At 38.0% G+C, this 12660-nt stretch overlaps 1 protein-coding gene across 8 annotated transcripts in view; it reads left to right on the top strand.

Annotated features, from left to right (window-relative positions):
• LOC148364786 (transcriptional enhancer factor TEF-5-like) overlaps positions 1-9582 on the top strand; it is a 78614-nt gene extending 69032 nt beyond the window's left edge. For all 8 annotated transcript variants that reach the window (XM_088338990.1, XM_088338989.1, XM_088338986.1 and 5 more), the window contains 3 exons: positions 4114-4257; positions 4340-4492; positions 5970-9582. In XM_088338990.1, the coding sequence (XP_088195116.1) occupies positions 4114-4257; positions 4340-4492; positions 5970-6083 (411 nt within the window). In that variant the 3' untranslated portion in view covers positions 6084-9582. The remainder of the gene's footprint in view (positions 1-4113; positions 4258-4339; positions 4493-5969) is intronic.
• Positions 9583-12660: the final 3078 nt, after the last annotated feature.

Genomic DNA, 12660 nt, shown 5'->3' with positions numbered 1-12660 from the left:
TACTTATCATTTGATGCAGACCTGCAGAGTCGGGTGCCCGTTGAAAGTAATCCAAGTAAAAAAAAAGTGTATATTTCCAAAGGTAAGGGTGGGAAAAATATATATCCACTATTATCTCCCGCGTTCACAAACACTCACCTTTACCCGTGCCCAGTTCCCATCATCCCCCGCGTCTGTTACGCCCCTTCTTTTTAATTGGAATATGTGTCCAAAATAAATACAAATAAATACATTACAAAAATATACAGTTGCAAATACATATTATACATGGTTACACATATTTACGAAGAAAGACGGCACACCGAGAGAGTTTTCAAAGCTTTAATAATAATAATATAACTTTCATCCCAAACCGTGCCTTTGAAAGGTACCAACACGCTACTTTGAACACGCTCGCAACGCATCAAGCGTATCTGTTAAAAAAGCATGCCGTAATTGTTAAATTCACGGTAAACCGTCGACTGTGATCGTGTAAATGAGTATACAGCTCTATGATCGCAGCAAGGCTTTAAGGCTAGGACCTTAGCTTGGCCTTTTGGCTGAGAGTAAGATTCCCGGCTCCTAGGCTTTGTAGCGTATTATGAACTGACCGATAATGAATAAAGAAGACAGAATAATAACCCTTAAAAAAAACGGCCCCCCCCCTCATCTTCCTCCCTATAACTGTCGCTATCAAAGGCGTTTCTTTCGCCATCGGAAAGAATTTTTGTCATATGGACAATTATTGCATAAACTAAGAAGTTGAAATTTTCCTCAACGCACGTGATCCACCGGTCCAAATCCACCGGTCCAAATCACAAGCGGCCGTGAGAAAAATTACATAATTTGGCCGCTTCACTGAATGAGCCGCTGCAGTGAACATTTGGGAAAAAAGTAGCGGCTTATAGTCCGGAATTTACGGTACCTAAAGACATAATGTCATACGCATGGACTTTTTTTTTTTGCAGATCTTCAGCAAGCTTTTGTATTCCCCTAACCTAAAAATATTTTGACTGATATAACATTCAATTGCTAAGAGCACTCAAACACTGCTGCGACCTTATTCAATCAATTTGGACCACTTGAAGACATTTTTTAGCTGAAACTTTTGGCATCATGCACAGTTGACAGTCTCATAGGAATTTTAACTGGGTTGCCCCTTTCAGCAAGCAAAAACTCGACAACTGGACGACGTTCAATCCTCGAGCAAGGTTCTTTGTTGGCCATCTTTTTTTTAATCATTCGATTTGCAAATGAAAGTTAATCCATGTGAAAAAAATCCCCTAAATCATTACTTTTCAATTAATTTAGAATTTTATTGAGAACATTGTTAATGCCTAAAACCGGAAGTGCCAAACTTTTACCACAACGGAATTTAAATCTATTCACCCCAGGAACTTCAACATAAAGCAGCCATTGACTAAAATACTAGTCTTTAGTCGATATTTTTGTTGTTGTTGTTTCAATTTAAATAAAAAGGTAGAATTTTTTAAAACATTTTAATCATTCAACGTTTTTAAAGGTAGAAAATCGTGAATCTGACGCATAAATCGGTAGTTTTGGTGAGTATGTTTTTGTTTTTATTTGCTCAAGATCCCCCTCATGAAAGAGGTCTAGGTCTCAATGAGTCTTCCACTAGGTTAAATATAGGTTTGATCAGGTTTGGGTAGGGTTACTTTAATTTGATTACTTTCAATCACTTTTGGATTACTCCAATACCAAATATGCTAATAAAAGACAAAAGAAACTAAATATGAATAAAATTATGACTCACAACACGTGGTAAGCTTTCTCTCCTGGCTTTGATCTCTTTGATCTCCGGCAAAACTAACATAAAATATGACAGAAACAAAATCAAAATAAATCCAAACAGCTTGCCAACATCATTTTTGCCGTTCCATGTGTTCCGTTACTCCCCATGCCGGCACAAAATTTAGTCATTTTATTTATATTTAGTTTCTTTTGTCTTTTTTTAGCATATTTGGTATTGGAGTAATCCAAAAGTAATTGAAAGTAATCAAGTTAAAGTAACCCTACTCAATCCTGGGTTTGATATAGAAAAAAAATAAAACACTAACAAATAAAAGGTTTCCTCTGCCTTAGAAGTCTTTATCCTGAGAAATTCAATTTATATATGAAATGGTCCCTCCAAAATTGCCAAATATTGTTAGCGATACCAAATACTACGAATCTTCTGTTGTTGACCACATCGTTTTATAGCAAATTACAAAATAGATGACCGTAAATTCCGGACTATAGAGCGCACCTGATTATAAGCCGCACCCACCACATTTTAAGAGGAAAACCGATCTTGTACATACACAAGCCGCACCTGTAAATAAGCCGCATGCGCCCACATTGAAAAATATAACACAAACACAAAAATAACCCAAACCCGACTTTAAGTCCCGCGATTGAAACTGAATGTCCTTCATTAAAGTCCACAGTCCAAAAAGCACAGCCGGCAAAATGAACGGAAAATGATACCGGTACTTAAGGTTTGATGCAGACCTGCAGAGTCCGGGTCCCGTTGAAAGTAATCCAAGGAAAAAAGTGTATATTTCCAAAAATAAGGGTGGGAAACTATATATATATCCACTATTGTCCGCCGCGTCCACGAACACGTCTCACCTTTACTCCACTTCCCGTCAGCCTGCGTTTGCTCTGCCCCTTCATTCTCATTTGCCCGTGCAAAACATATCAGAATAAGTTTCTAAAATAAATACAAATAAATACATTACAAAAATATACAGTTGCAAATACATATTATACATGGTTACACATATTTACAAAGAAGACAGTACACCGAGAGAGTTTTCAAAGCTTTAATAATAATAATATAACTTTCATCCCAAACGGTGCCTGTGACAGGGCAGTAAATGGTAGCATCACGCTAGCAACACGCTCGCAACACAGTAAACGGGTCTGTTAAAAAAACATACCGTACTTGTAAAAATCACGGTAAACCGTCCTCATCTTCCTCCTTAGAACTGAAGCCATCAAAGTTTTCTTCCTCAGTGTCCGAAAGAAACTTTGTCATATAGACGTCGTCCCATGCTCCCTTATTCCAAAGCACGCTAGCAACACGCTCGCAACACAGTAAACGGGTCTAGTAAAGTTTACGTGCAGTAGCTCTGTTTCCTTCTTTATCGGACTGCTCGATTGCTTTTAGCTTGAAAGCTGCGTCATGTGCCTTTCTTTTTACATTTTGCATGATGAGGGTATGTTTACGCTAATTTAATTTATGCACAAGCTAAGAAGTTGCAGTCTTCTTCGGCGCATATATTCCACCGGTCTAAATCTTACCTTTTGTACTTGAGCACCGCTGGCGGCCGTTAGAAAAATTACATAAATTGGCCGCATCACTGAATAAGCCGCAGGATTGAAAGTTTGGGAAAAAAGTAGCGGCTTATAGTCCGGAATTTACGGTATTTCTATGAAACGTAGGAAAATCTAAAAAATTAAAAGTAATGCTTATTTTGTATTGACAATGTTGATAGTGCCTTGGTTATTAATGGTTCATTAGTGCTATCTGCTGGAAACTTAACAGCAAGTTTAAACTTAACAGCAAGCTTAAACATGGTTCTCTTAAATGCCACTGTTAAAAAATAAAATCTGAAAGTTCTATTTATCCTTTTTGAAAAATAATTTTCAATGTTTGGCACTCTGCATTGTAGTAAATAGACACTCTGTAAATTGAGCTTGATAAACAGGCCACGTCATGGTCAGTTTTTCATTAAAAGCCCATTTTTGAAGTAAGACATTGCTTTCTTCAAAAAGAAGAGTTTTTATGTGTGTAAAAATGTTTATGTTTACACACATAAACAACACAGTTAGATGTATTAGTCTATTAACCGCACAATGATTTATGAGTCAATGGATGGCTCAAAACCTGGAAAGGCAGTAGCTCAAGGGATCCCAGTTCAAATCCCGGCTCGTCCGTGTTACATGTTGAAGTGTCCTTGGGTAAGACACTGAACCCCTAATACCCCCAATAAGCAGGTTAGCGCCTTACATAGCTGCAAGGCCGCTATTGGGAAATGTGGAGCACATTGTAAAGCGCTTTGGGAAGTCATTGACTTGAAAAGCGCTATGTAAATGCAGATCATTTCATTTTCATGATTTCCCCTCCAGGCTGACCTGAACAGCAGCGGAATGCAGGACGGCCCTGGTTCCTTTTACGGCGTCACCAGCCAGTACAGCAGTGCAGATAACATGACCATCACGGTTTCCACCAAAGTCTGCTCCTTCGGAAAGCAAGTGGTAGAGAAGGTCGAGGTAATAGCACTCAGTGATCAATTTTATCTTTAAACACGCAGTTGGAGTATACTAGCTACGTATGTATGTTTGTCTTCCATAGACCGAGTATGCCCGTCTGGAGGGGAACAAGTACGTTTACAGGATCCACCGCTCGCCCATGTGCGAGTACATGATCAACTTCATCCACAAGCTCAAACACTTGCCGGAAAAGTACATGATGAACAGTGTTCTTGAAAACTTCACCATACTTCAGGTAACATATAAGCGTCATGCCTAATTGCCACTACGTACGAAACAAATGCGGTTCTGTTAGGATACACTGCTGCACTCTACAAGCTATCTATTTCTTCCGGATACCACGCGCGGACTAGTATGAACCTAAATAAACTAATATTCAAGGCAGGCATGGAGGAAGGCATCATTTGGAAAAGTTATAAGCTTAATATTTCATAATAATGATGATTCATGATTTCATTGTCGCGTTGTGAGCAATGTTCCCTGTAATTTTCCACGGGTCTGAGCGTTCACACAAAGTCGGTGAGCAACGCTTGAAACAACAGTGAGTAACAGCAATCCCAAGTGTGGCAACTAAGTCATTGTCAAACATGTCCAAAACTTGACATCACGTTACATTTTGCTGAGTTTCCGGCAATGCGAAAACATTTTTTATCTTTTGAATGAATTGACTCATGTACTATTGCAAAGGTTGTACGGCCTACAAACGTCGTTTGTTTTTACAATTCTTTCACAAGAATTCTTTCTTTTTTTTCGTGATATATTTTGTCGCACACTACTAACATTTTTGGGGGCTTATTTAGTCGGTTGCAAGATACAGAACTGTACTTAATCACATTTTTTAGTGGAAGTACAATGTTGGCAACAAGATTCACTTGATATAATTGGAAATTATATGAATGCAACACAAACTTTTTCCTCTTTTTCCCTGTTTTTTTTTTCTTTTTTTTTTTTTAATTCCTTTAAAAAAATCTCATTGTGTTTATTTTTTCCTAGCTGTTTCTTTTTTCTTTTTGTTCTCTATTTACTTTTTTTGTTTGTTTGTTTCTTTTCTTTTTTTCTGAATTTTTCCTTCTTTTTTTGCTTCCTTTTGTTTCTTTTTTCTCAGCTTTTCACTTCTTTTTCATTTTGGTATTTTTTTCTTTTTTGTTCTATTCCCCTCCTTCCTTTAAGTCATTTTGTGCACAATTTTACATAATATTTGGTCATGTAGGGATTAAAGAAGCAAAAACAACCTGAAGAGCCGTTTGGGACCCGGAAGAGCCGGTTCCTTTTAGTGAGCCGAGCCAAAGAAGCCGGTTCTCGAAAAACTCTACTGACTTTACTCAACTTCGTTCTACTTCGACCTTGACTTCCAAATACCGCATTTAGAAGACAGCGTCAGAGGGACCCGTGTATTTTTACCTTCATGCACTGTAACTTTGACTTAATACGCTTCTTAATTAGCAATTTTGAGCCCTGATTTTTGTGCGCTGGCTAGATTTTCTTGTGCGCTGAGAATGTGCAGGCAGTGCGCGATTGCGCACGCGCGCAGCTTAGAGGGAGCATTGGTTGTGAGTGTAAATCTTTCAGATTATTTGCGGTGTCCGCTCAGCCACCTGACTATCCGTTTCATAGTTAACGTGAATGCGGCAAGAAAAGTTATGAGTTTGAAGGATTGAACTCTGTGAATGTTTCCCATTTGAAATGTTCACTGCTTCTGTTTTCGGCCCTAGGTGGTAACGAACCGGGACACCCAAGAGACGTTGCTGTGCATCGCGTTCGTGTTCGAGGTGTCCACGAGCGAGCACGGTGCCCAGTATCACGTCTACAGACTTGTGAAGGACTAAGCAAACAAAAAAAAGTGAAAACACGCCGTCCCCTCCCCTCAGCCAGCAAAACCAGACACAACGCTAGTGAACTAACAATCACATACACATAAGGAATGAAATATCAATCGCACACATTTGTCAGACCAACAGCTTCTGTTATAACGTGCTTTAGATGAAGTGGAGGTACGCCACAGAGCTTGAGGGAATAAGAAGGTGTCTAAAGAGAAGAGCACACGGAGCGGTACAAAAAGACAGATCTGGACCTTGGAATGAACAGGAAGCGGAATTGGTATAGCGGTCGATTTTGTTTGGGAAGAAAAGTGCCTTTTGTTTCTCCAAAGATATTGCCTGCCACTTTGAATTGCCTTGTGTACTACCTCTCTTGTTTTTTTTTTTTTTCATATGACAGATCATCATACAGCAAGTTCAATTGGAAATAAGCTCCGCAGCCGGTCGGTTTTCAGTCAAAAGAGTTGCTGATTCTGGTACTGCCTTTTGTGTTTTAAAATTGTCTTAAGAGGGGGTACACACATCATTTTTAAATATTGCAGCATGTTGTATTATATGTGAAGTGTCACATCCTGCGGGTTTGTGGAATACTCAAGACTACCCAACCCTTAAAGCAGTGGCGGGCTGTGCATTTCACACCCAGGCTTTCAGTAGTGCTACGTCTGATTCAATCCAACCCTTAATAACTATTTTAGGGCTGTAAGACATTTACTGCAGCTACGGCTTCTACTCGTGTAAAACATATCAATAATATCCTCATAAAAATTCAACACTATGTAAGAATGTAGCCACATTTTACACACCAAAAATCCTATTTTTGTGCGCACAAAAATAATTTTGATTTATTTCCTGAAGAAGATTTCAAATTCTCTGTCATGCAGATTCTCCGTGCGTTTCAGTTCAATCAAGAAATTATCTTCTGTCGCCATCGAAGCTAATGCTGAAAGTTGAGCTTGTACTGTCATATTGCTGGCGTGCGTTTTTCTTCGATTCGGGCTGAAAATGTCCATTCGACAAAAGCAGTCGACATGGATATATTTATCTTTCAACCTTTTTGTTGAGGTACTCCAGTTACCACCCCCTCGCCAATCATAGTTTGTGTAACCGCTGGCATTTCCTTTGGCCAGCTAGAAGGCCCTTGCTCCGCTAACTCTAATCTAATTGGCTCGAGCAACAGCTTTTCGTCATTTATATTATGCTACAGGGCCTGCTGAACTGATTGCGAAGGCCTCCGGGTCGCTTTCTGACCCTGAAATGTAATTAATTAAACGCTTGAATATGAAAGCACTCATCTGGAAGAAGCACAACCAGGAGCATTGGAAGATAAGCTGACAGACAATTTGAAATTACAAAATATACAAAATATAACTAGCATTTCATGATTCAGACATTTTAAGGCCATCAGAAAAGACTTTGCCACTGATAAAATGAGAAATTTCACATCCCGTGGGTACGTGGAATACACAAGACAACCAATCACCTAAGAAAGTCCTTCAGTCATTATTCTGTCATCTACTGAACAGAGAGAAGATTATTTAATTTCAGGTAAACTTTTAATATGCATGACTTTCCACCCAAACTGAAGTCACCCTGCAGAAAACACAGGATAATTATTCCAGCGATTTATTGATTTACAGTATAATTTGATTTACCGTAAATTCCGGACTATAGACAAACCTGATTATAAGCCGCACCCACCACATCTTTAAGAGGAAAACCGATTTTGTACGTACACAAGCCGCACCTGTATATAAGCCGCTAACGCCCACATTTAAACATGTAACACAAACACAAAATTAACCCAAACCTGACTTCAAGTCCTGTGATTGAAACTACTGTAAATGTCCTTCATTAAAGCCCACAGTCCAAAAATCAAAGCCGGCAAAATGAACGGAAAATGATACCGGTACTTCAGGTTTGATACATACCTGCAGAGTCCAGGTCCCGTTGAAAGTAATCCAAGGAAAAAAGTATATTTCCAAAGGTAAGGGTGGGAAAAATATATGAGATGAACACATTTACTCACGCAACTCCTTTTTCTTTCCTTGTCTGTCCCTCACCTTTAGCGGTCCCCACTTAAACTCGGCACCCCGCGTTTGTTCCGCCCCTCATTTTTCGTTCATCCGTGCAAAACATATCTGAATAAGTGTCTAAAATAAATACAAATAAATATATTACAAAAATATACAGTTGCAAATACATATTATACATGGGTTACACATATTTACAAAGAAAGACGGTACACCGAGAGTTTTCAAAGCTTTGTTAATAATAATAATATAGCTTTGACAGGGCAGTTAATGGTAGCAACACTCGAGCGCCGCAGGGTTGAAAGTTAGGGAAAAAAGTAGCGGCTTATAGTCCGGAATTTACGGTACAGACAATCCGAGTTTTACTGACTTTGTTTGGAAAAGGTTGAATATAATCGCAGTTGCTGTCATGTGTGTACCCCTCTATTCAAATGAGACTCTTTATTATTTTTGATTTTTTTTCCGAGGCCTTTTAGAACTGCTCGTCTTACAAAACACCAACCTTGCACCACCCCTCGATGATGCCCCCGATCCCCCCGTTTGATACATATCGGCAGACGTGTGCTGGCACGGACAAAGTTAATAGCAGTGTTTTAGTATTCTGCCTAGCCTAAAGAGAAAATAATAATAGTATTTCTGTACTGTGAGTCAGGTGGATCTGAAATAATTACGTGTTGCATAGGATTCATTTTATTTTGAGTAAGGGCTGGGGAATTAATTTTGATCATGTGACCTGGCACAGAGAGTAATGAGCACATTGAAGTCGCTGTTTCTTTTGTTTAAGAAAGAAATAGTGTATCGCGAAGTCATATGTTTTCACTTATTATGCAGAGGAGGTGAAACGGTTCGTATTAAAACGGTAACATCGACATTTAACTTCAACCTGTCGTCTCTGTGTACTGTCAAATGTGATCATTGGTTGTTATTTATAGGGTCGGTTAGCTGATTAATAAGGGCAGGATGGGGTTCAATACATAGTGATATTTCTTTCCAATTTATTAAGAGACGGATGAACAAAAAAAGTGCCTGTTTGTGTGCATGGCTCACTGGACATTTTTTGTTGTAAAATTGGTTACATTTGGACAAAAGTGCCTTCCTAGCTTTGAATGTGTTTTTTTCAGCCTACAAAATAATAATTACACTCCTATTTTATTGTTTTTTTTTACCGTTTTTCGCCATTGCCAACATTTGTGTATGTTTTAATGATGTCATCTTTTTTTGACCGTGAGTGTTTTGTCTCACTGAAAAGTAATGTGTGTTTGTGCTGATATTGAAAATAATAATGAGATATCTAATGTATTATATTCTGAATGGTGTGGGAAGGTTTTTATTGTTTTAGGTTTAAGGTGGTTTACTATTGTTTTTACCACGATTGTGAATTGCAATTTTATACTTCCAAAAAGAAGTTGGAAAATGTAATCAAGCCAATGTATCGAGCAATAAAAGACACATGGTGCCTTCTTGGGCCATTTCCCTCATGATGCGTTGTGTTATTGCTTTGTTCCCTTCATGAATGTCTCCTTTTAAAATCGTCTCATAGAAATATAATAGTTATTAGCATCAAAACCCGGAAAACCTGAATATGTATTAAAATTCATGGATCCCTTGACGGCTTTGGTGTTGGCGGCACCACTTCTTGTGGTGTGTCTTTGGCAGTGTCACGAGACCGGACCAGATCGGAGGCAGGAAGGGTGAACTCATTCGCGATAACGATTAGTTACTTTTATTAAGGAAATAAAAGTCGTCCAACACTCAGGGACAAAAACAAAAACAGGCTTACAGGCAAACAGGAACTCAGACTAGGAATACTCACAAAACAGGCTTTTACTCAGAACAGGCAAGTACAGGTTTCCTCAAGTCAAACAGAACAGAATAATGCAAAGTAATGCAATGAACCCGCAACCAGCAATCCCCAAAACCCGCCCTTAAGAAGCACACACGCAAATTAGGAAATCTGCTACAGCCGGTGCTAAGGGGGCGAAGCCAGCCGGTCGCCACGGCGACCATGCTGGACATGACAGGCAGTGCCCATCCCTTTCCAGGCCCGTTTTATGGATGTGAAATTAAGCAGGGTTGGGTAGAGTTACTTTAACTTGATTACTTTCAATAACTTTTGGATTACTCCAATACCAAATATGCTAATAAAAGACAAAAGAAACTAAATATGAATAAAATTACTAAATTTTGTGCAGGCTTGGGGAGTAACGGAACACATGGAACGGCAAAAATGATGTTGGCAAGCTGTTTGGATTTATTTTCATTTTGTTTCTGTCGCATTCTATGTGAGTTTTGCCGTAGATCAAAGAGATCAAAGCCAGGAAAGAAAGCTTACCTCGTGTTGTCATAATTTCATTCATATTTAGTTTCTTTTGTCTTTAATTAGCATAATTGGTATTGGAGTAATCCAAAAGTAATTGAAAGTAACCCAGTTAAAGTAACCCTACCCAACCCTGAAATTAAGACATACTCCCCGAGCGACTGTCAGACAGGAGGCAAGAAATAATGCACTCTGTCCTTTTGAAAGCATTCCTTCGTGATTTTTATTTTGAATATAATTTTTGGGGTAATTTTTGTTATATTTTCTATACTTTTCGAATATTTTGCCCAGGTGTTTTTTTTTATATAATTCAAAGATGATGGTATAATAATCATTGTATAATTGTTTTTAATACTATTTCAGTTTAAAATTAAATTTGGAATCAAAATTATATTTAATTGTAAAGCAGGGGTGTAAAATATGTGGGCCTGCTTGCTTGATAAGAAAAATGAGCTGTATTTTTTCCCTTTTTTGTTATCTTCCGCTCTTTTGTTCTTTTTTCTTTCTCTTTCTATTGGTTTCTGTGTCTTTTTAGCTCTGTTTGTTTCTCTTTATCCCTGTTTTTCTTTCTCTGTCTCACTTTCTCTCTCTCTTTGTTTCTCTTTATGTCTGTTTTTCTTTTTCTGTGTCTGTATTTTTATCTCCCTCTGACTCAGTCTTTCTCTATCTTTTTCTTTCTCTGTAGCTTTCTCTCTCCTTCTCTCTCTTTGTTTATTTTTCTCTAATCTACTAGTTTACCTGTAAATTTTTTCCTGTGGTGTGTCCTGGGCAAGTACAGCCTGTCGGATGTGCTAACCACCGCACTACGGAAACACTGATCCAATACAGTCATTTATTTGAGTTTCTTCAATGTACTGCTTTTTTATAGAAAATGTCTAAAAGTACGCAGAAGAAAATTACCTGAAAACACTATAATGCGCATGGCGGCGCAGTGGTTAGCCCGTGTGCGGCAGAGCTCTGAGGTCATGAATTCGAACCTCCTGTGTGGAGTTTGTATGTTCTCCCTGTGCTTGCATGGGTTCTCTCCGGGCACTCCGGTTTCCTCCCACATTCCAAAAACATGCATATTAGGTTAATTGGCCAGTCCAAATTGTCCGTAGGTGTGAATGAGCAAGCAAAATGTCTGTCCTTGTGTGCAGTTCAGGGTGTCCCCTGGCCACTGCCCAAAGATAGCTTGGATGGGCTCCAGCACCCCCGCGACCCTACTGAGGATAATCGGTGCAGATGATGGATGGATGGACTATACTTCGCTTAATTCCACCGAATTGAATAGAAAAGTGGAAAACAATGATATACCGTTATCTAAAATTAAATTGTTTTTAAAATGGTTTAATTATTGCTTCATATACATTAACATAAATTCTTACATTAAAAAATAATAATGAAACTCTATTCTAATCGGATGTGACGACGAACGTCTGCCCCTATGACGTCACCCGCGATCAAACATGACACATACTGTACTTTTTGAATATTTTATTCAGGTGTTTTTTTTTTTAATACATCAAAGATTATTGTACAATAATCATTATATCAAAGATGTTGTATAATGAAATTGTGAATATGCTTGATTGCTATTAAGATTTTCAAGAAGGGTTGTTCAAACCTCACATTGTGTTTGCTGTTAAACGTCATATTGAAATATAATATTGTGAATGTGCTTAATTGCTGTTGAGATTGTCATGATTGTTTTCTGTTATTAGTGTCAATAAATTTGTTCAAACCAAAAAATATCATTTTTAAATACACTATTTTAGTATTACATTTTGGATTCAGAATCGGATTATGTTTTAGATGGCCCTCAACTGTATTTCAGTGTAGATTTTTTTTTGTAATTTAACCATTGTGCGTGTGTTTGTATTAGGTTTTTCGTGTAAAGGAGGGTATTTTATTCTTTTATTGCACACTGAGTTTTATACAGCACTTTGAGTGCATGAAAAGAGCTTTAAAAATACATTTGATTTGATTTGCTTGGATAAAACGTCTAAAATGAGGAGAAAAAACTACTGGAGAAAACTTTATTTTCCAGAATTCCACCCAAATCAATAGAAAGGCGGAAGACATAGATAAACCGTTATCTAAAACAAAATTGTTTTTGAAATGGTTGAAAGAGTGTTTCATAGCAATATAACCCAACATAAAATCTTAACATTACAAAAAAAATAATAATGAAAGTGTCCAATTTCTGACCGGATGTGACGACATGGACGTCTATATGACGCCACGCAAAATCAAACAT

Source organism: Urocampus carinirostris, chromosome 6 (genome assembly GCF_059441175.1).
Source record: "Urocampus carinirostris isolate Australia breed hairy pipefish chromosome 6, RoL_Ucar_1.0, whole genome shotgun sequence".
In the NCBI taxonomy this organism is placed as follows: domain Eukaryota; kingdom Metazoa; phylum Chordata; class Actinopteri; order Syngnathiformes; family Syngnathidae; genus Urocampus; species Urocampus carinirostris.
Note: the sequence above shows the minus strand (reverse complement) of the source record. Positions and strands in the feature narration are given on the sequence as shown.